Below are 25,391 nucleotides of genomic sequence, written 5' to 3' on the forward strand. Positions count from 1 at the left end.
AGGTCAGCTAAGCTACAGGGTGAAGGCCTATCGTGCCGTGTGGGTAGGCATCGTCCTGCAAAGTATAGGTAGCTAAGCTATCTAAGCTATCCCTGTGTAAGCTATGTAACACAGGGATGCTGAGAAGAACCCCTGCTAAAAACCCCAGGACAAAAATCCACTCATCCTAGACAATTCGCCCTCCTGGCCCCCAAACTGTGGAATAAACTCCCTGTCGCAATTAGAACAGCAGACTCACTCCCTAGCTTCCGCCATGGGCTGAAGACTCACCTCTTCAGACTCCACCTTAGCCCACAGCACTTACTGTAGCACATGCCTACCCTCAAATGACCATACATGTAAGTCAGATAGCATTTCTTCAGGTTTTATATAAAGTTTTTACTGAATAGGTGCTTGGTCTGGGACGAGTCGCAGGTTGGTTAGAAAAGGAGGCGTCAGGGGGTTTCTTCGGGCACCGGCTCAGTCCCTGCGGGACTGAGACACAGATGCTGATTATGATGGTCCATCCTCAAATGTATAAACAGTGTTGTGAACTGTTCTTTTAACTGCATCAATTTGATCTCTTGCCATGTTTCCTTTCATATATATCTTTCCCACACACACACACACACACACACACACACACACACACACCACTCTTCATTCTTAAACACTTGTGCTCTTGAATAAGCCTCCACACACACACAACACTCTTCATTCTTAAACACTTGTGCTCTTGAATAAGCCTCCATGAACGTGTATCATTCACGGGTTATTCCCTACTGGTTGGCGAGCTGACTCAGTGAATTTGCGAGATGTCCGTGTCTGGTTGGCGACCTGCCTTCGGCGACATGTCCCGCAAATTTGGCGACTTTGATTTTTGGCGAGAAGACCGGTTACCCCTTCAGGAATGCATCAGCTTCCAGCTGGTCCTGCATCACAAGATCGACCCCAGGGTAGGCCATAGTGACAAGTTGGCGGACCTCTTCGGCAAATTCAGTGGAGGCGACAGCGAACAGTGGATGGTGGATCAGATTGACCATAGCGTTGTTTTAATTGTTCAGTGAGGAGCACATAATAGTCTTCTCTCTGATACAAGGGAACAGATGAAGCGTATTGCATAGCCCCTCAGTCGCTCATGGAGCTTATCTAACCTCTCTGTGTGTCAGGGCGATTTTAAAGGATGTTAGAGATTACACTCCCATTTTGGTGGTATATAGCAGGAGAACGAGTTCGATCCTTTGTTTGAGCTGACTCTGGGTTGAACGTGATCTGTGGCGCTGCCTCTGGTGTTGTAATTGTGAATGTGAACATCCTTAACGTTTGTGGCGCAGCCTCTGGTGTTGTAATTGTGAATGTGAACATCCTTAACGTTTGTGGCGCAGCCTCTGGTGTTGTAATTGTGAATGTGAACATCCTTAACGTTTTTAAAGTATTTTGTCACGTACATGGGTATCTTATAGGGTGTCAGGCATATTCGCCTAGAACATATTCGCCTACACGCATTTGGTCCTTTCGCCTGGCATTTTCGCCTTGGAGGAGAGTCTTTTCACCCACCTGTCTGAGCAATTTCGCCTACCCTCAACCCTAAAACCACTTACAGGCGGTAGCCGCTCATAACTGGTAAAAACAAACCTAGCCCAGCCCTGACCCTTCTATTTGTAAATATCTACCGTATATAATTTTATGCACTGTTTTTTTACTATCTACTGCATAGTACTGTGTTCTATCCATCTGCAATTTGTTATGAGATACATAAATGGTTTCCTGTGTAAATAAGCCGAAAAGCTTTACTAGCATGATCACCTTTTAGTTGACCTTGTGAACTGTACCGTCATGAAACTACCCTTTTCTATGCAAACTTCTAATAAAGTCTTCAATCAATCAATCAAACCGGTGAACTGTACTGTCATGAAACTGTACCTTTTCCTATATGCAAACTTCTAATGAAGTCTTCAATCAATCAAAAGCAGTCACGTGACTCAAGGAGTTCAGGAAGGAAGGGAATTTACATGGTTCGAGCTTGACATTTTATTATGTAGGCTAGTAACGGCTACTAGCCTACCAGTCCTGCGTGAAGAGCCAAAAGAGAAGAATAAGGGTGTATAAGCCAGGTCAACCTAAATGAGCCAGAGGACCACAAGTGTTGGAGCAGAGGAGCAAGGCAAGCATCCCCCTCCCCTCCCTCCCTCACATCAGCATCGGGTCCGCACCATAGTCCGCACTGATCTCGCTGAAAATGGTAGCAGCGCACACCTCTTCGCATTCGTCTGCTTCTGCAGAGTGGATTATTTGTCTAGATAAGAGGTAATAATACATATATTTGGCATCACACGTGTTATTGATATAGTAGCCTATGGATACGATACGACTGATGCATGACCAAATTACTTGATTTCCCACCTGAAGCTGCATGTCTCATGGACGGTATAGCTACAGTGCATTTTAAAACGAATGTGATTTAGCCACCCGTTTCTTTTCATTATTATTCCTAAAGCTAAAATCAAACAAGATGTGATAGCCTACCTTAGCCAGGTCCTGTCTATCTAACATCCTTGGACATGCCACGTCTTTCTATACACCATTAAATATACGACCATGATGAGTTAGTGAAGCATGCCTTTTGGCAGAACGCCGATGTTTGCTTCAAATGCTAAACCAAGATTTCACGTTTTTCTGTATTTGTGAATGTGTAAAGTAGGCTATTGTAACAAACCAATGATTAGTCTATAAGACCAAGAGACTAACAGATGGGGGAAATGGGCTACTGTCTATCAATATGGACTGTTTTGGGGGGAAAAAAAGTTTATCAGCAATACTGTATCATGCAGTGATTTCTAGGCGTTGCTATGTATCCTAGTAGTGACCAGTGTCATGCAGGAAAATAATTACCCTTTTGTAGGCTACCCTGACCACCATTCTATTAGGCTACGGCTACCCAACATTATCTTTTGTCCTTTGGACAAGCCAATAATAAGGCAGGCTATTATGCTTTTTGTACATGAGTTACATAAGTGTGTGAATAGTAGGCTATTGTAGTAGTGATACCTCTTCTATTACGCTGAAGTTGGTAACTTGAGGAAGGAGAAATGCAGATGGAATACAACCTCAGCAAATCTTATCTGATGTTGTAGACCAGGGGTCAGCAACCTTTTTTAAATGAAGTGTCATGTTTTTATTTTCTAGATAGTCAATGTGCCATGTCAACATTCATTTTAATGACACCCCATCATCAACCCAACTATCTCCCTGACTCCCTCCCCAGTCACAGTTTTAATGAATGTAGAATTATGTGCAGGATGCAAATTGGGTGACAATGTAAATGACCACATTTAAAACAATATTTGATTTTATCCTCTCACACTTTTGCCAGTGTGCCAGTGATCACCCTCCCCTGTGCCGATGTTGGCACCAGTGCCTAAGGTTGCCTACCTCTGTTGTAGACTGACTCACCACATTCTGTTTTTTGTGAGCTAGATAATTCCACCTCCATCTAAAGCTGGCAGGGGTAGAGTTTGTTCATGCAATCTTTTAAGTCTTTGTACATTGGATTATGGATATTATATTAATAGCCTACTTACATATAATTTGCTCCTGACACCACTATTCTGCCTTAAACACCTTAAAGGAGTAGTTCACCCCAAAATGACTTTTTTTCTATTGATTAGTCACGCCATGGAGAGTAGAGTTCAATAATATTTTTTGGTTTTTGTCGCATTCCTAAGACAAAAATTTGATTTGAGTAAATTTACCCCCATTGATTCCGGATGGTGACCCGTTTCGAAACGGGTCACCATCTGGAATCAATGGGGGTACATTTATTGTTATCACATTTTTGTCTTAGGAATGTGACAAAAACCAAAAAATATTATTGAACTCTACTCTCCATGGCGTGACTAATCAATAGAAAAAAAGTCATTTTGGGGGTGAACTACTCCTTTAAATGCAATCTTTTCCAAGTTTTGTGAGATGTGGACATTATGTTGTAGTTTTGTGGCCCTCTATTCTACTACGTATACACATTATAAGCATACCACTAACACTTTTAAATACACACTCAATGAGATGATTTGAAGATGGTCTGATGTCTATGAAATTGTATTTATTAATTGGCTCTTTTCTATTTAATTAATTCTTATGGCCAATTGCAGTATTCATACTTGGTCACACATTTAATCATTCCGATTGTGATGTTTGGGGCCGATACCGATCACCTGGAATCAGTATCTGCCAATACCGATATTCCCGATCACACCGTCAAATCCATAAATTATTCTTTTTATTGTGTTACTGTAGCAGCATTTATATATTTAATGATTCTTCTTACAAAACATTGACATTTTGTGTATTAAGTATAAACATTAGGAGATTGCAGGCTGAGGTCCTTTAGTATCCAAGTCAACTTGTAGGAGTTGAAGCTGAGTTTACATTCAGTCCCACAGATAAATATTGTGAAAACAGCTGATCTAGCTTGTAGATCGGCAAAGCCGATACCGATCAAAGCCGATAGAGGCATTATCGGCCGATCGCGATCACTCACCGATCAATCGGCACATCTCTATTTTGATTATAAAACTGACAGCACTCCATTACTATGTACAGGCTCACAATTGTAGTGATGTTCGATTTTGTCAGTGACTGCAGTGCTATACTCCATACATTGAAATGGATAAAGACAGAAAGGAGAGAGATCCCGGTATTGTACATCCTGAGAAGAGGTTCAAAGTACTTTAGCTATAATCAGCAGTGTGACGCAGCATGCCAGATGTGTTTACACAGCAGAGTCCTTTTGTCAGTGCTAGACTCACCCTGTGTCGCAAAAATGAAATGGCCCTAGTATGATCAATATGATTCACCTGATGTTCATCCTGTTATTTGGACACTGTAGCCTAGTCACACTCTGTGGCCTTGGATGGCTTCCAAATATTTGCCCTGTTTTCAGATTCTGGGAGATTGTTCTCACATTTCGCTCTACAATAGCCAAATGTGTTGGTGTATTTAATGGACTAAACACGGCAACTGAACACTGCTGGAAACTCCCTTCCCTTAATAACCTATGAGAGGGAAAAAAGACACAAGATGCAACCAGAGGCATGTCTCTGATGAATGTTGCTGCTGGCATGGTTTAACATGCAGCGCATACCCGCATATAGGGTGAAAGGTATAGTAATTTGCCTAGTAGATGTTGAACAGATGCCAGGAATATTTAATGAGTTATTTACAGTGCTTTCATACTGTTGTTCAGTGAAAACAAATTTGATTTTCAGACCTGTAGCCTGACATCTGAGTTGAGACATGATGTATCATTTGTCAGAATGTATAATTCAGAGCTATATTAAACCTCTTAGTTGGTTGTGGTGTAGGGTTCAGATAAGCTAAATTGAAAGATGATGTCCTGCAATTTATCACACAATTTGTATCCTTGATATACATTATTATACATTTTTTTTTTAAAGATTAGTTTTTTGGCTTTTATGCTTTTATTGGATAGTACAGTAGACTGACAGGAAATGGGGGGAGAGATGGGGAGAGACATGCGGCAAAGGTCGTCCAGATCGGGAATCGAACCGGCGACGCCGCTAGGCATCAATGCCTATATGGTATGCGCTTAGACCAGTAGGCCACCGGGTGCCCCAATATACATTATTTTAATGTGGTGTAGTGTATAGATGCCTTCCCACAGGAATGGATTCACTCAACTAAATGATGGATGCAAAGTGTATTGGAAAGTAGCGTTCAGCAGGCTTTCATATGTGGAGTGCATTTGACTGCCAAAGCTTAGGTCAATGCCTTTTCTCACCCAGTATAATATTTCTTTTTTAACTTCAGCTCATACCAGGTGAATTATGTATTTTTCTCTATATTAGAGGTTATGGTGACAAAAGCCATGTCACCCTTAGTCACAAAAATGATTTCCTTCCACACAAGTGGTGGAAACAGACCATTAAAAAAAACCTTTGCTCATTTTATCATCTAATCAGCCTTCTATGAACACATTGAACAGTTTTTAAGTTGCTTGAGTCAGTATTTAGATATTGATGTAAATGTTATCAGGCCCTCCTCCTCCTCCTGGGCCTCTCCCCATACACACCCATTGTAACTTCAAACTCCATTTTAACCATGATAGATTCATTAAAAACACCCATTATTTTTTCTGGTGACTCATAATACCCTCCTAATACGTGAGCAGGCCGTGTTTTTCATTTATTTTTAATAATCCTTTTTGTGTATTACATTTTTTTCCATTTTCCCAAAGAATTATTAAAAAGAAATTAAAACGGTTATCGAAAAAACACAGCCTGCTCATATTAGGAGGGTATTATGAGACCAGAAAGAATAATGGGTGTTTTTAACGAATCTATGATGGTTAAAATGGAGTTAGAAGTTACAATGGGTGTGTATGGGGAGCGGCCCTGGATGAGGAGGGCCTAGTAACATTTAAATTACTAAATATTGAATCAAGCAAATTAAAAACCGTCCAGGGTGTTCATAAAAGCCTGATTAGACGATAAAATTACCAAAAGTTTTTTTGAAAGTGAAGTATCCCTTTAAGTAGTGAATCCCGCTGTGAAATAAATAAATAACAGTATTTACAATCTGATCCTTGCTCAGCCCTGCACCAATCGAAGTTATTACTTGATCTTCGTCAGCGTTGTCAACACTGACGAAGACCAAAAGGGTCGAAACGTGTACGTTGCTCCTGTCCAGTTGAGGTAAATAAAATCATGTGAAAAGGAGATTCCTTGAGTGCTGGTGACTTCCTCTTTGTCTTATGCTATTTTGAGCCGTGCACCAAAAATACTTTATCTGTAAGGAGTGTTGTGGGCTTTCTGCTTTGTTGCAGATATCTTTCTCTACTATTAAATTATGTACATTGTTGTTTCCTTTATTTTACCACTTAACCTCTTGTTATTGTCTGTTTTTCCCTGTAGACCTGCAGAGCGCTCAGGGGAAGATGTGGACATAATCCTGGCACGTCTGAAAAATGTGAAGGCTTTCGAGAGGTTTCACCCCAGTTTGCTGCAACAGATATGCCTGTGTGGATTCTATGAATGCTTGGAGAAAGGAATCACCTGTAGGTCTTATCACTAGCCATAAAACTGTACTGTAGTCAAAGCTGTTCATCGATGTAGTTAGTGATAGAACGGGTACACATTATTGTGTATCAATATTTTATGCTTTAACTACTATATACAAGCTCACAGCGTGGCACAGAGTGCCTCGCTGCGAGCTTGTAGATCTGTTATTTTTGAAAAATCGTGAAAATTAGAATTAGAACAATCTGGCTAGCCATCGTCCTTTTCACTTAACTGGAGCTCAGTTAGTCTGTTCTTGAGAGACTACTATGTCAGTGGTTCTCAACCCTGTTCATCTGAAGGACCCCCAAAATGATATTTATTTGGCCACGGACCCCCATCTCAAAATATTTAGTTCCAGGGACCACCCAGAGGCAAAATTTGAGTTACAAACGTTCGCTTTGAAAATACATATATTCAAAGATTTGCACACATTTTCACGACTTTTTCAAAAATAGCAGATCTACATGCTCAAGTGCCGCGTTGCAAGCTTGTATATCTGCTATTTTTCACTGGTTAAAGCATTCCAGGCATTGACACTTAGGCTTGCCCACCTGCCCCCGGCAGGTAAATAAAACGTCAGGGCAGGTGAAGTTTGGTTTCAGGTTGCCCGACTGGGCAAGTGCTCGTTTGAGAGAGGACGCAACCGTCTGTAAACACAACACCAGATATCTGTCTAAACACCTGAACTTGGCCAGAGCGTTCTGTCTTCTGGTCTTCTGTGTGGAATGTAAAATAAGAGAACTGTTTACCTATAATGTGCTGTTTTCACAACTAGTGTGAACCCAATAATACTGTAGCTGTAGGTATTTGGATAAAGAATTAGGGATGACAGTTTTTATCGCACAGCTCCAGAAAGTAAAGGAATAAGTGTTAAATTGAACGGTAATTACATTTTTACGTATCGTTTTATAATGGACGATTAACTTTTCGGGCAAGTGCCTCTGAGACCTTAGCGTCAACTGGGTTAAGTAGATGATGATTATTTCTAATTTCTTCGATTATTGCGTTATATGTTTCAGTGTACCGCCAAGGAGACATTGGCACCAGCTGGTACACTGTCCTCTCAGGCTCCCTGGATGTTAAAGTGTCTGAGACAGCGAATCATCAGGTAGGTAACACTGATTCCATTTCCCTCCTTGTCAGATGATACAGAAGAACATACTGACAGATGAAATTCTGGTTATTATATCATATTGATTTCTTTAACCATTATCTTCACAAGCTGTTTTGCAGCATTGTCACATATTAACAGGGGGAAATGTTTTATAATCTAGCTTCATTGTTTTCATTTCATCAGCGTGACAAATGTGTTCCACACATGCGAATGAGAGTTCTCTACTTGACTCAAATTGACTCAATTTAAAGTGTGAGTCACAGAGAGCGCATTCTGTTTGTGACCTTGTACGGCCTCAGTGAATAGCTATCATTATATACAGCTCTAAGGGCTCCAGTCAGCCTGCCTGGCTCCTGATTGGAGTGATGCTTTTGGAGACTGAAGTGTAATCCCTTAGTCCAATGCAACTGCTCAGAGGAGCTAGATAGCTTGAGAGTGATGTGATCAGTGCAGAACAGAGCACTTCAAATGTATCTAAAAAAGTAGGCCTACCTACTGTATGCCCTCTTCCCTGCGTTTTCCTCTTCTGATTATAACAAAAGAACCATGTCAGTAGAGAGCTGTAACTGGGTCTCTTACAGGATGCTGTCACTATCTGCACGCTGGGGATTGGGACGGCGTTTGGGGAGTCTATACTGGATAACACCCCTCGGCATGCTACCATCGTCACGCGGGAGTTTAGCGAGCTCCTACGCATTGACCAGAGAGAGTTCAAATCTCTGTGGGAGGTGAGTGCTTCTTCCATGGCTGCCTACTTCAAAGTCTTATTTATTTTACACCTTGTTATACGATCATGTCATTCGCCAGAAATAACAGATTTTCAACTAAAAGTATTTCAGTATAATTTAGCCGTCTAACTTCTTTGCAGTTGACATTATTTAGGAATGTACACCATGTATGATTCCTGTCTATGTATCACACAATGCATTTTCCGGTACATCAGTAGTTGTTGGCATGCCTTTTGACCACTAGGTGGAAGTACAGCTTCGCAGGGAAACATCATGGGTGGGCTGAATTTCTTGTTTCACTCTTTATATTTTATGATCCTTGTTCAACAACCATGCTCATAATAATTTTTGAGAGTAAATAAAGGTTTCAATTAATACACATTTTGACCTTTTGACCCAGATTATGATGGGTCAAAAGGTCGAATCCCAATTGATAGTCAACCTTGTCTGTTCTAACTAATCTCTCAAGACAGACTCTGATAGCTATCAAAGGAAGAGGAACAAACAGAGTGGGCGTTCTCTTTTATTTGATGATGGTTAGCCAGACTGGTTCTAACAGACATTAAAAAGATTACAAGTAAAGAGTAAAACGATGAAAAATTGGCAGTATTGAGGCTTGTTTTTTGCCAAAGACAAATTGAGGAGGGGTGTGAAGGGTGTGTGTGTGTGTGTGTGTGTGCGTACGTGCGCGCGCGCATGTGTGTGTGTGTGTGTGTGTGTGTGTGTGTGTGTGTGTGTGTGTGTGTGTGCACAAGTGTGTGTGTGTGTGTGGGGGGGGGGGGGGGGGGGGGGGGTTTGTCTGTGGGGGGCCAGCATTGGGAAAGACAGTCCCATTCCCGGCCACCATGTATCTTCCTACTGCAGCACTCAGCTCTTCAGCTCTCTACTTCTCTATGCAGGAAGACCGTACCTCAGACTGGTAGGTGTCCCACTGTTCAGAGGCCCTATCTCTCCTTTCTACTCTTCTCCTCCTGCTGGAGTCACTGCCCGGGGTTCGTTTCCTGAGTATGAGAGCTTATTTCCTTTGAGACTGGAGGCGACCGTTAAACTGTTAAACTGCGGGATCTGTGTCTTTGTCGCCACTCTGGTCCTCTGTGTGACTGGTTAACCATATCCGTACTCAGGGCCACATGGAATATACGTACTGTTGATTTGATCTCTATCCAGGGCCTGGGCTTTTCATCAAGGTTGGTCTCTCTCTGCTGTGCTGATCTGTAAGTGCCAAGCACACCATTTCTTGCTTCCTGGTGTGTGTGTGTGTGTGTGTGTGTGCGTGCGTGTGTGCATTCGCACACGCGTCTATTGTCCTTAATTGCACTCAGTTGTTCTCGAACAGGGCTAAAAGAGGTGGCTGAGTACACAGTAAAATCCTAACTCTGAGAGAGTACTGTACAAAAGTATGTACACTCTCATACTTACAAGTGGATAAATTAGCACTGAGGACTACTATGTATTGATGTGTCGAAGGGAAGATATTATCGGAATATGCTTTTAGCACAGATTTTATTAGTGGACTTGTTTGTTTCCAGACTGCTGTTTGTTGACAATGTCTTGTTTCTACCAAGGCATTTTTTACTACCACTCTATTCTCTAATGTTATTCCTTGTCTATCTGCTTAGCTTTGTCAGGTCTACAGGTCAAAATGCAGGTCAGAATGGGACTTTATTTGCTGTCAGTGGATTTTATTTCACACAGACATCTCTGCTAAAAGCCACAGCAGCTGTTTACAGCATTAACATCAGTCCATCACACTGCTACTGGTAAGAGGTACTGAATTAGCAATGCCAATGTCACAAGAAGCCTTGGCCAGAGGGCTGTCAAAGAGAGCATTCTCACCATCAGCTTGTTGACAGATTAGCATTAGATTTGTCTCGCAACAATAACTACAGGGTATTCAAGAAATATTCTGCCTGCCAATGCTGCCCATTTCGTGAGTGTTGCCGCATTGCAGAAAGATTACTGTGGCAGTATCCCTTTGCTGGCGAGACCAGGATGTAGGTATTTTGTGCAAATTTGGTTCTGATACACGCTTGTGGATTCTGGCCCAAGGCAAGATACTTTAACTTGTGTGCTTTGTATATTTTTTGAGGCACATGAAGCATAAATGCTTGTTAGCCACATTAAGCTGAAGTGTATTCCAACATTGCACTAAATTCTTAATGTGCAAGGTCAGCATTTCCTTCTGCAAATAATTACTGATGAATAGGTCCTATTGATTGACTGATACAGAGAGACTGATACAGAGAGAGAGAGAGAGAGAGAGAGAGAGAGAGAGAGAGAGAGAGAGAGAGAGAGAGAGAGAACCTCCTGGTCTAGGGTTAATAGCTGAGGCCAAACTGGTCAAAAATCATCAATTTGGTGCACTTGGTGAAGAGTTTCTGATTTTTGGTATGGTGTTAGGTATGGGTATAAGGTTTTCAAAAACCATAGCAAACTAGAAGCAGTGCTCTTCCGAGCACAGGTCTCCACCAGGCTGTGTGTCCTGGTGGTGCTACTGTATAATAGGCCAATGTAAAAAGGGTGGCATATGTTCTTCACCATAGATCTTTCATGGAAATCGGACGCTGCATGCATGATTTGAAGCATTGTGTTCCAAAAATATGTTTTGCTAAAGGCTACCTGCTGGTGGCGCTATAACAGGCCAATGTGAAAAAAGGTAGCTTTTGTTCCTTGACCTAGTGGGAATATGTGTGGCAAATTTCACGGTAATCGCAAGCTGCGTTGATGATTTGAAGCATTTTGTTCAAAAACGGAGCAATCCTGCAAACTTTGGAAGCTAATATTAGCCAATCAGGATGGAATATGAAATATCAGACGGATCGGACTTGATCACATGACTATAGAGATACTGTGTACCGATTTGCGTGATTTTTGGATAAAATCTCAAGGAGTAATATCCAAAAATGTGTTTTACATAAGTCGGTCCAAAGGTGGCGCTATAAAAGGCTGGTGTGAAAAATGCAGGGCAAAGGTTTATCCTTAGCCTCTAGGGAGTGCGCTTACAAAGTTTGAAACTAATCGGTGGAGTTATAGGTAAAACCACAAATCGGCCTGTTATAGCGCCACCATGAGGCTGATTTAAAAAAAATTAAGTGGCTTTTCTTCCTCGGCCTAGTGGGAACGTGTGTGCGCGATTTCATGATAATTGCACTTTGCGTTTGGGATTTGAGGCATTTTGTTCAAAACGGCTCAATCCTACAAACTTTGGAAGCCAATCTTAGCCAATCCGGATGGAATATGCAAAATCGGACAGATCTGTGTCGATCACATGACTGTCAAGATGCTGCCTACCGATTTGTAGGATTTTTTGACAAAATCTGTAAGAGTAGTGCACAGAAATGTGTTTTGTGAACATCGGCCACTAGGGGGCACTAGAAAAGGCCCATTTGAAAAATTTAGGGCAGAGGTTCTAGATTGGCATCCAGGGAATGTGTGTGCTCACTTTGGCAGCGACCGGGCCAACGGCGACTGAGATTAGCTGCGCACAAACTGTGAGGACACACGGACGGACACACGGACGGACGGACGGACGCACGGACGGACGGACGGACGAAGGGGAAAACATACTCTCCCCCAAGCCTTCGGCTGGTGGAGACAACAAGTTGGGCTCGCCCCCTAGTGGTCTGTTTGCAATGAATCAAATATTACATACGTCAGTATATGGTTCAAACCCCAAATAACTGATGAAAGAGATTTCTCAATGGATTCTGTTACTATTGGGTATCATAAACAACATACTAAAAATTCAGGAAAAAATAACTACCGGAAAGGCTTCATTTTCAAGATGGCGTCCACAATGGCTGCCGGGAGCTGAAAATGCCTATAAACTGGGTTTTAATGTGAAAAAAATCATAATAAATCTGCACTAGTTGAAGAGTTTTTGATTTTTGGTATGGTGTTAGGTATGGGTATAAGGTTTTCAAAAACCATCGCAAACAAGTTGGGCTCGCCCCCTAGTGGTCTGTTTGCAATTAATTCAATAGTAGATTTGTTAGTATATGGTTGAAACCCCAAATAATTGATAAAAGAGATTTCTCAATGGATTCTGTTACTATTGGGTATGATAAACAACATACTAAAAGTTTAGGAAAAAATAACTACCGGAAAGGCACCATTTTCAAGATGGCGTCCACGATGACTGCCAGGAGCTTAAAATGCCTATGAACTGGGTTTTAATGTGTAAAAATTCATAAAAAATATGCGCTTGGTGAAGAGTTTTTGAATTTTGGCATGGTGTTAGGTATGGGTATAAGGTTTTCAAAAACCATCGCAAACAAGTTGGGCTCGCCTCCTAGTGGTCTGTTTGCAATGAATCAGATATTAGATAGGTCAGTATATTTTAGACCACTAGGGGGTGAGCCTATCTTGTTTGCGATGGTTTTTGAAAACCTTATACCCATAGACCAATTATTTGTTTACAAACATTGAGACTGAATGCACAGCTGACTGTATCATGTAATCAATTCCCAACAGATCCCCAAACCTGTTGTTTTGGGGAGCACTGGTTATTCAACCTCCTCTTGTGTGCTAGTGAGGTGCTCCCATGGGAGCGCCCTTATCGAGACATATACTTCATTGCGCAACGGTATTCCGCGTCAATAGTAGCTGATATACAAACTCACATCGCGTCACCAATGCAACCCTTCTGAGCTTGGAGGTCTGCGGCTCTGCGCGCGACACCGTCGCAGGACGGAGCATAATTAGGCTTCATGGACTGCAGCTGGGCGAGCAGTAGACGCTCTGGTGATCCAGTGGATCGGGTGGGTGATCAAGAGGAGCGCTCCCTCTGTTCTGATGACGGTGAATAGAGGTGGGGTTTGAAGGACAACTGTTTTGATCGCTATTATTGTTTACAATCAACAGAAACTAAGGATTATATATTTCAAGAGTGAGAATTTACAGTAAAAATCCTAAGCATTCTTCCTCCACACTGGGAGAAAAACGGCATCTGAAAGTTTGATGGAATGCATTTTTAAACACGAGTGCCATCCATTGCATCCTATGAACGGTGGGGTTCATTTGGTGCCGACCGGCGTGCGCATGCTGGTTTATATCAATGTGACGTGGACCATTAAGGCATCTATACCTAACACCATGCCAAAATATAAAAGCTAGTTACCAAGTGGATATTTTATATGAATATTTACACATTAAATAGGCATTTTTAGCTCCTGGCAGCCATCGTGGACGCCATCTTGAAAATGAAGCCTTTCCAGTAGTTATTTTTTCCTGAATTTTTAGTATGTTGTTTATGATACCCAATAGTAACAGAATCCATTGAGAAATCTCTTTCATCAATTATTTGGGGTTTGAACCATATACTGACGTATGTAATATTTGATTCATTGCAAACAGATCACTAGGGGGCGAGCCCAACTTGTTTGCGATGGTTTTTGAAAACCTTATACCCATACCTAACACCATACCAAAAATCAGAAACTCTTCACCAAGTGCACCAAATTGATGATTTTTGACCAGTTTGGCCTCAGCTATAAGGTGGCCCTGGAGTAGGCATGCAAGCCTCCTCCCACACAGATCTATTATCACTACAGAAATAAAGCCTGGGGCCAGAGCACTCCAACTAAATGGTACCAGACTGAACAATACTGTACTGCTTGAATGACCAATGGGAATGATTTATTATTCATAGATGCATGTTAATTTTTCAATATAGCAACCTTTTCCAGCCTTTGCTCTTTTACCGTGTGTATGCGTGCGCGGGTGCGCGTGAATGCATGGCATAACATGCCACCATTAGTTTGAAAGAATTCAGGCTGCATATGGCGTGAAATATATTGTATGTATTTATGTGAGCGACTGACACAGACACCAGCATCACAGTTTTCATGGGACTCAGGTCTGGGAGTCGCTTGTTTTATTGGAAAACGCGGGTGTGTGCATGTTTGTTTAACAGAGCAGGCATGAGCCAGGCTCAACATACACAAACAGACAGAGACACATAACTTTACACACACACACAGAAGCTCAGATGACCTGATCATCATCTCTCCCTTCACTTGTTTCCTGCTTCCGACAGCCACAGAGATTGAAACAACACCACTACGCTTTGTGCTTACAGAATCAGAAACAGCTCTCTGACAACCACACACACACTTTGTGCTGCTTACGGAATCAGAGAGCAGTTCTCTGACAATCACGTACACACACCGGCTGGACACATTTTGCTTTGTGTTTGTCATTTCAGCCTGGGAATCGCACCGTATAGGACTCCAGTTTGTACAGGCATGTGTACTGTGCATATACCTATGAAAACACGGTGCTAGCCTTGGATAGGATAGTATAGGGTCATGCGTTGGATAGGATAGATCTTTAGGGAAATGCGGTCTTCATAGCACTGCAGTAAGGATGAAACAACAATACAAGTATGTGGATATCCAAGGACAGAGAAGTAACACTAGTAATAAAATGCCTCACAAAATAATATAAAAGAGAGTAAAGAAGAAAGATGACTTCACATCCAACCTGGCCATCTGCACTTATGCAGTCTTTTAATGCAATATGCAGTCTTTTAATGTAGGTGTTGCGATGATAACATTGTTGAATATTGTTGAACACAGTAAAAGGGCATATAGTAGTAATGTATCTATTAAGTAATATTGGCATATGGAAGGAATATAGTAGCCTTAAAAGAGACGGGCATTAACAGATAGAGCATCATGCACATGTTTTGTGTGTATGTTTGTGCTTGAGGCAGCTCTGTTGGGCACTCGGCTGGGGGTGAGGGGGGTTGTTGGTCATTACAACATCAGTCAGTGGAGGCAGCCTGGGAGTCAGTAGAGACAGCTGATGAACAGGAAGTGGCAGAGACACTGTGTGCCCTCTGGGGGCTTAAGGAGAGGGTGGAACAGCAGTGGCACGTGAAGCCTCTATGGCAGGGGTGTCGAACTCATTTTGGGGTGAGGGCCGCATTGGATGAAAGGCGACTTGATGAGGGCCGCAACCAGTCGCGGATCGGATGGCATGTTTTTATTCCTGTCGTCTCAGCCACTGCTATAGCTAGCAGTATAGTAGTATATCATTTTACAAATTGTGTTCATTATTAAGTAAATTAGCTACTTTCATTATTGGTATTACAGTTGCAGTTAGGTACGAGAGATGCTATTTGTTTAAAGGAGTAGTTCATCCCAAAATTACTTTTTTTTCTTTGATTACTCACACCATGGAGACTTGAGTTCAATAATATATTTTTATTTTATTTGTCGCATTACTAAGACAAAAAATTGATAATAGTACACTTCCCGGAATCAATAGGCATGCATTTATTGTAATCAAATTTCTGTTTTAGGAATGAGTCTCCATTGGCTCCATGGCATTTTGGGGGTGAACTACTCCTTTAAGAAGTGCCAATAAGAATAAACCATTTGATAATAGAATAATTCAATTCCTGATAGTCTCTGCTATAATTTGTAAATGGCTTAAAAAAATATATATTATTGATGCAGGACAATAATTATTTTTATTGTATTTTATAATAAAAAGAATAAAAGTAATGAAAAATAATGGCATATTCAGAAAATATCTGAATAATAAAACTTTTACATTTTATTATTATTATATTTTTTAAATAAGTTATTTTCTTAACAACATTAATTTCCATGTCTAATATGTGTAATCTTTGAGTACAGTTCGAATATTGTAGGTATGTTCAGGTATTATTCATAGCCAGACCCCCCACCCCATTCCTAGCAATGCTGTCATCTTCAGAGAGAGAGAGAGCTGGTCACTTAACATTCCAATCAATCAACTCAATCACTGCCAGCTGGTGGGAGAAACCTAGCCTGCAGTGAGCAGGCATTAGTTAGGTTATTCTTAAAACAATCATAACTCTTGACAGGAATGGGCTAGAGACTTACTTTTTTCCCCTAAATGCTCAGAATGACTCACCTCCGGCCTGCGGGCCGTATGTTTGACATCCCTGCTCTATGGCATATATGGGCAACTTGCGGCCCGGGGGCCACATGCGGCCCCCACCTTCACTTAATGCGGCCTGCAGGTTAATATTGGAGTACTGATATATTATTGATTTCAGCTGTTACAATTCCAAACATGGAAAAATGACCTGCTTTAATTACTTCAGTCTATATTAGTAGCTAAATGACTAGTATTAAAACTATTGTTATTATTGTATTTTTTATGTCCATTGTATTTGTATTTAAGTTCATAAAGTTAACATAAGAACATATAAATGCATTTGAAAATTTAAAACAAAAGAAGAAAAAAAAGTAACTTTCCAATTAAAAATCACACCCGTGTGAACTGAGCGGTGGTCAACCCCCCCCTTCCCCCCTGTGTGTGTGTGTGTGTGTGTGTGTGTGTGTGTGTGTGTGTGTGTGTGTCTCTGGCCTGGCCTGAACAACAGCGCCCCTCCCTTAACATGTGTGGTCATAAAAGGTACTGCAGACTACATACAGACACGCACGCACACACACACACACACACACACACGCACGCATACACACACGGCCACGTATAGGAGACGGTGTAACCACCGCTCAAAAAATAGCAAAAATAGCAGATCTACAAGCTCAAAACGCGTCGCCCTGCGACGCGTTTTGAGCTTGTAGATCGGCTATTTTAGCTATGTATATGCATTGTGGCCCTCTGGAGTGAGTATGAAAATGTAGTGGCCCTCTCCATCTTCAAAGTTTCCCACCCCTGCTCTATGGGGTCAACATCCAAGTAGCAAGCCGTAATAATGCAAGCAAGCGTCCCTCCCATGTTGACAGCAGATATGCACAAGGAAAAGAGCCTGGAGATGGCATCAACAACACTTCTGTTTATTTCCTTATCTCCACTAGCAAAGTTATTGCATCATCAAAACCTTTGCATAAACTGGTTTCTGTGGGTGAAGTACAATTTTAATAATTTGAAAAATAGGCTGTGTAGAGGCACCCACTATGATTTATTTTAGGCAGTTTGACTTTCAGTACTTTTCAAAAACAAACAGTTGCTCACAATATTATAGACAAAACCTGTGTAAGCAAAACCAAAGATAGCTTCACTGATTAGTATGATTAGTAATCCATAATATCCAATATCTAAATACGATGTAAATGCTATCAGTCCTCCTCTTCCAGGAGGAGGGCCCCATACACACCCATTGTAACTTCAAACTCTATTTTAACCATGATAGATTCATTAAAAGCACCCATTATTTTTTCTGGTAACTCATAATACTCTCCTAATACGTAAATGAAAAAGCTATTAAAAAACACGGTCTGCTCACGTATGTTTAATGTTTCAGCCTAGTGGCTCTCTTCATAATAACATTTTTCACTGATTAATTGTGTTTACAACATAAAGGACAAATATAAAACGAGACAGTCTGAAAGTCTCTATAGCCCCCCTAGAGGCTGTGCTGCTTACACCTAACCTGGGCCATGGACATTGCTATGCCGTTGGACTGAGTAACTAGCTAGGAGCCTTGAAAAGCCCCCAGACTCTATGAAGAACATTCATTGGGGGGCCCACAGTGAATCCTTGTCCGCAGGGTGCTACACCCCTGGCTATGCAGTACACGTATCTCAATCCCCAATTCTCTTTATGTTCCCCTTCTGTTGATCCTTTGCTGTTTTACTCATTTCGACAAACAAAAGTGCTATTCACAAACATACTCTTCTCAAATGCCCTTTTCAGCATTTCATCTTATTTGTTCTTGCTGCAAAATGGTGTTGTTATTGACAACACTGTCTGAGGCCTTTGACAAGCTGCTCAAATAAATTATGTGAAATTAATTAATTAAAAGACTTTGTATGGCTTTGTGAACATGGTCTTCAAATACTTGGACCGTGTTTTATTTTCATATAGCGCAGCCCTCATGTACACATTAAACAAGAATAGAAGCTCTTGAAAGGAGAGCACTGGGTTGGTTTTCTGTTTCTAAAGCTTCAATTGGATTAAATGCAGCTGTCCTTTTGTGTAGCTTTGATCAGTAACAAGGTCACAGATAAGACACCATCTGCCCTCTGTCCTTGGAGAGGAGCGGTCCTGTTTATACTCCGACATACGACTGAGTCGCGCATCAAAAAACGGAAATAGCACATCTACAAACTCACAGTGTGCCGCAATGTGATGTGTTGTGAGCTTGTAGATCGGCTAGCATGTGACACATTGTACGATGAAGTATAAATCACCTGGTGATATGAAGACTGGGCACAGGATATACTGTCTGTACATATTCAATCTAGTATTACTGATTGAATATAGGACCATGTCTAACATTCATGGCTTTACATTAAGCCTGATGGTATAGTGTAGCTCCATGTCAGAAACCAGATTAGGATACCAGTTACAAAAAACCTTTCATGAATTTACCATGGAATTACAAAACATTTGAAGTTTGAATCATTATTTTGACGCTTATGGTTATTTTTATTCTCATCCCATTCATTTATGAAATTATGAAGCAATATTTGAATTGTGGTTTAGAAAGGTGCAATATAATAACAGATTTTATCAGTCTATATTTTGAACTATGTTCTGATATTGGGACATTCAAATTAATATCTCTATGCTAACATGTATACAGTAAGTGCTAACGGCTCCTGGGGTGTGCTGCTGTAGTTGCGACCGTAGGTCGCATTTACTATCAAAACCTCCACAGGCTGTCCGTGAGTGAGTCAGTCCGTCACACGTCACACTCTTGCCCTGCTCATATCTCCGCAACCGTTGCCCCGATCCATGCCAAATTTTGCACACACACTCCTTACCTGCCAAACTACAACCTCCAAGGACCCCCGGAGCTCCAGGGACCCCCAGGTCCCTGGGGGACCCCCAGATGTAAAAAATGACCAAATGTGCTAAACTGACCAAATGAGCACCCCAACGGGGCTGCTCACGGGGAATTCCCGGGGACCACCGACTCCTGGTGCTCCAGAACGGATGCAAAAGTGGTGGCGCCCCCAGTGGAGGACCCCCTACACTGCAGCTCACATAAAATGCCGTAACTCCGGCTAGGAACGACCGGGACAGCCGGGGCCGGTACCTATTCGTCCGCCTTGGCGGCGCGGAGACCCCACCCCTCATTTCTCACATGGCCCTCTTCTAGCGCCACCATGAGGCCGATTCTTGCAAAACACATTTTTGGACACTGCTCCTACAATTTTTGCCCTAAAATCACGCAAATCGGTACACAGTATGTCTACACTCATCCCATCAACATGAATCTCTCCCATATAGCGCCACCTCCAGGCCGATTTTTAAAAACACATTTTTGGACACTGCTCTTACAGATTTTGCCCTAAAATCACGAAAATCACTACACAGTATGTCTACTACACTCATGTCATCAACATGGATCAGGAAGATTTTGGCAAAACAAATTTTTGCCCTATTTGTGGAGATAAGTGACCTACGGTCGCTTATCTCCCGATTAGGGAGTCTTACTGGTAGTAGTATAGTTTTGACCATTGACAGAGTGCACTAATGGGTGCCTGATGACTGGCGTAGAGAGTAATCACCTAGCAACCGCTGCTCAAAGGAAGCCGGCCCTGCCAGGGTCTGGCAGACGGGGCTCATTGGCTAACGCGGTCTGATCACACACGGCTGCTCTGACAGCGCAGCATGCACACTACTGCTGCACACGCTGGCTATGGATCCATGAATAGTGTGTCACTGTGGGACCCCAAACAGTTGGACCTAGTTATTCTGTGGAGTGTTTGTCAACACTTGTATAAAGAGGGCGTGGAGGGTCATTGACAGTTACAGGTGCATGAAAAACTGCATCCTCGGGTAAGTGCTGCTTTTTATCTTCATGACGCAACACTTACTTGTTTTATGAGGATTGAGGAACGTTGCCTCAGAACTTGGTATTAAAATATTGCCACAAAATGCCATTTCCGAATGTAAAAACAAGATTTTCTTTATTCGAAAAGAATTCTGGTGGAAATTCTGACAACATGGAAATGCATTGAATGTATTGGGAGGGACTTCCCCCGATTGTGTGGTGTGCCTTTCAGAAACAGTGTTGCAGACTAATTTGAGAATGAAACAGGCAGTTTGTACTATGCATGTTATGCAACATGGGGTGAATTATTCAACATACAAGTGTGCATTCATGCACAATGATGCTCAGCACGCAAGATGTGCTCAAGCATGCAGGCTGAAGTGAAGCTTGCACTGGCAACAGTGACATGGCTGGAGGTCTATGAGGTTCTGTTGTGATGGGGATTATTTGTAAAACTATCAAAAGCATAGAAGCCCTGCACATCAGGTAGAGGTATGTATACATTCAGTATTTTTCAGCTGAGTCTCTGATTTATATTGCTGCTGTCGGACAGAAACCTTGTATCTCCTTATTTCATTTACTATTTTTTTTACTCCATAAATGAGTGCACTGTTTTCTACTGTTCATGCAAAAGTAGAGAAAATAGCCAACCACCAATACATCACGATTAAGAATGCGCTGTGAGCTTGTAGATCTGCTATTTTCTTTATCCTTTCTCTATACTTTCAATCGGTCTAATGACAGTTTGAAAGTGGTTAAGTCTGTGTGTGAGTGTTATACATTTATAACCAACTAAGAGGTCGTGACTAAATAATAACTACATTGAATCCATTGGAATACAGGTTATTTAACTCCTTTGGACATAGAAGGTTTCCGCCCGACAACGACTATACACACAGAATAGATTGGAATGGAATTGCTCATTGGCTTAGAGGTGTTTGGAGAGCACATGTCCTGTTTGTTTGCTATCTGTGTTTGTTCACAATGATGCCTTGCATAACAATGCATTGTGAGCTTGTAGATCTGCCATTTGCAAATTGCCGAAATGTACCGTTATATAGGGATGAAGTGGTTAATGTATGTTTTGTAATAATAATCTACAAATCTACAAAGTAACTACCGTAGTAACTAAAGTTTTCAAATAAATGTGGTGGAGTAAAAGTTACTTTCCTCCACTGGAAGTCACATGTGTCTCACAGAGAAATTGGACAGATTGGTTAGCTGGCCAAGCTTTTCCCTGGAGGAATAGAAAATGTCACATCTGTCATGGTCTTTATGAAGCTTCTGTTTCATGGGGAGATAAGAGAGGTTATCAACTGATGAACGTGGAAAAGCAGTGCTATTAGAACATCAAGATGACTCAGACATTGCCCTGAATACACAGATTTAACATTTGCTTCAACTGTGTGAAACATCTTGCTTCTAAGAGGCAATCGATTTGTTTTAATTCCTGGTTTATAGATGGCATTCAAATGACTGTTTCAACAACCAGAGTGCACCTATAATATCTTTAATTTATTCAGAGGAAATTGACTTGGAAGTGCTGCGTCTGGTCATAATCTCCTAATATGGTGGAATCACTTGTGAAAGATGACATAGACACATAGAAATATCATAATTCAGTAAAGTGGTACAGGCAAAAATGGCATATGAATAAGGAGGATGAATCTCAACTGCCTGTTGAGAAGAGCATATTCTCCTGTTACTTCACAGCTCTTACAGTTTTACAGATTTAAAACTAAGACTTACTGTCAGCTAATGAATCAATTTGACACATCTCTGTGCCACAGATCAAATCACCTGACTCAAATAAATGCTTCAAATATTGCATTTGTCATGATCTTTGTATAGAAACCGAGTGCATTGTGGGGGAGGGGGGAGAGAGAGGTGACATCATACTAACAAAGTAAAAATCACACCCGTGTGAACTGAGCGGTGGTCGTGGAGGCTGTGCAACAGCACTACTGGGTGGGTGCAGCGGGGTTAGTGTGCTTTACAATGCTGTAGTTTCTTCACACACTCTAATTTATTTGACCCTAAAACATTCAGTTTGTTAATAATAATAATAATACTTGACCACACATGCTGACCCACCCTTCCCCCCTGTGTGTGTGTGTGTGTGTGTGTGTGTGTGTGTGTGTGTGTGTGTGTGTGTGTGTGTGTGTGTGTGTGTGTGTGTGTGTGTGAGAACAACAGCGCCCCTCCCTTAACATGTGTGGTCAGAAAAGGTACTGCAGGCTTGAGGCTACATACACGGACGGACGGCCGGACGGCCGGACGGACGCATACACACACGGCCACGTATAGGAGACGGTGTGACCACCGCTCAAAAACTGAGTGCTTTTAACACACCTGACATTAGATCTAATCCCCTCTCAGAACAACACCGCCTCCCTCTCTGCTTCATCCCACCCCCCTGGGGAACAAGGCTTTATTAGTTCAGAGGGGTCACAAAGTGATGGAGTCGTCTCCTGGGTATCTTCATGCTGTCGGGTCTAAGTGCTCCTCACACAAACCAAGCCCTTTAATTGTCAGCAATGACAGATAGTCAGACATGTTGAAGTCACTCTGGTTTTGTTTCTGTTGAGCGGTGGTCACACCGTCTCCTATACGTGGCCGTGTGTGTATGCGTCCGGCCGTCCGGCCGTCCGGCCGTCCGTCCGTGTATGTAGCCTCAAGCCTGCAGTACCTTTTCTGACCACACATGTTAAGGGAGGGGCGCTGTTGTTCTCACACACACACACACACACACACACACACACACACACACACACACACACACACACACACACACACACACACACACACACACACACACACACACACACACAGGGGAGAAGGGTGGGTCAGCATGTGTGGTCAAGTATTATTATTATTATTAACAAACTGAATGTTTTAGGGTCAAATAAATTAGAGTGTGTGAAGAAACTACAGCATTGTAAAGCACACTAACCCTGCTGCACCCACCCAGTAGTGCTGTTGCACAGCCTCCACGACCACCGCTCAGTTCACACGGGTGTGATTTTTTCATTGATAAGAGACAAATTGAACATTCTTTAGTTAGAATTTTTTAGTAAAAGTTTATTTTTTGGATCCTTATTAGCTTTGTTGAAGAGATGCTGTAATTTAAAATGTGATGCTGTGATGTCGTTTGCTTTGGTGCAGAGTCAATTTGTGTTTTGGAGTAGATTAGGGAAAATGCTTTTAAAATCTGAGGTCACTGAGATATTTAAATGGCTTCGTAATTGAGGGGAAAGCTCTGCGCCTCTAAGGGGAACTTAAAGTGATTAGCTCACTTCAGAGGGTTTGAATTGAATTTTAAACTTGACCTCTGAGTATGTTACCATCTAGCAACAGATTACTCTTCAGTTCTCTAGCTTTTAATGGATATCTTCTGACCAGAAGATAGAAAGGTGGAGTGGACTGATGTGTTGGTACTGTAACACGCGATTTATAGTGCTTTTACTGTAGATGTTCTATTTTCAGTGCTATTCTCAGTGCTATTTTCAGTGTGCGACACTGATGCACAACCAAGTATAAATCCACGACAGGGAGTGTTTATCAGTCAGCCTTTGGGTTTACTGAGAAATGATATTTGTTGGCATCCAGTTTTGTCTTGTCCTTCTCTACAAATTATTTTTGACTACAAATTAATTTGGACCCATATCCTTGAATTTAATTTATTACAATCAAAAGGAGCATGCTGTTCTTTAAAATGTCTATAGAATGACACCTGAAACCACTTGTGTTTGTTTATGCATAGAATCTGAACAGAGCTTCACTCTGCTCTTCCCAGTGACCTTACCATGTATTACACAAGACAAACTGTATTTCTGCAGATAGTTTAATTTGCAATCTCATTTTGCGATGATCTGGGTCGATTTGACAACTTTATGCTAGCAGTGTCATGAACAATGATATGACATTACATGAACAAGAACAATGGTGCTGTATAATGCTCATTACATAAGAGATGTAGTGCTCCAGGGCACAGTGACAATACTGTATAAGCCAATTCCACTGTCATGCTCTGATTCTTCTGTGGTTGACTAAAGAGTAAATGATATGATAATGCTTTCTAATAAAATGGCTAAAGGAGGGTATACTAAATAAAACACACAAAAAATGTTGGGTGTTACTAGTTAATAGAAGGATCTTTTGTAATGAATACTATTTATAATAATAATAATAATCATAATAATGTGAAAACAAAAGTAATGATTCATTTTCTAGTTAATTGGATATAAGCTAGTTTATACTCATTAAAGTGTTAGATTAATTTAACATAGTTATTTGTAAAGCCAACTAGTGCTATTGCTCATATGAGACGGATATCTCTCAAAAATAGAAACACCCCGGCCTCAACCTCAGCCCCTGAGGGCAAATGTTGTAAGTGCAGTTGATTTTCAGTTTCCAGTGTAATCTGCGGTAATTCCCTTTGATCGTTTAAGACTCGAGGTTTAGTCAGTGTTATCCAAAAAACTCTGCCAGTGTCACAATGAAGAGTCAAAAGTCACATGTACAATAAACTATGACTACTCAAGCTATGCAAAGCTTGTGGTACATGCAATATTTCACTGGCTCTCTCATGTAGATTTTACATTGACAGCTTGTTCACAAGATGAAATAAATACTTCTTAAAGCCTCTCTTCAAACGGATGTGTTGCATTTGATTGTGATCTTGTGTTTTGGAAGTGGGTGTGACACGTTAGATGACGGGAGCGTGATTAAAAATGAAAGAACTG

General features: G+C 41.5%; 1 protein-coding gene across 1 annotated transcript in view; it reads left to right on the forward strand.

Annotated features, from left to right (window-relative positions):
* Positions 1-2,212: 2,212 nt before the first annotated feature.
* Positions 2,213-25,391, forward strand: part of rapgef4a (Rap guanine nucleotide exchange factor 4a) — a gene marked incomplete at its 3' end in the record, with an annotated part of 40,079 nt that continues 16,900 nt past the window's right edge. The window contains exons 1-4 of the mRNA XM_080752568.1: positions 2,213-2,286; positions 6,912-7,054; positions 8,078-8,166; positions 8,754-8,900. Coding sequence (XP_080608694.1) covers positions 2,219-2,286; positions 6,912-7,054; positions 8,078-8,166; positions 8,754-8,900 — 447 coding nt within the window. The 5' untranslated portion in view covers positions 2,213-2,218. The remainder of the gene's footprint in view (positions 2,287-6,911; positions 7,055-8,077; positions 8,167-8,753; positions 8,901-25,391) is intronic.

This window comes from Nannobrachium achirus, assembly GCF_963921795.1.
Source record: "Nannobrachium achirus genome assembly, chromosome: 22".
NCBI classification, from domain to species: Eukaryota; Metazoa; Chordata; class Actinopteri; order Myctophiformes; family Myctophidae; genus Nannobrachium; species Nannobrachium achirus.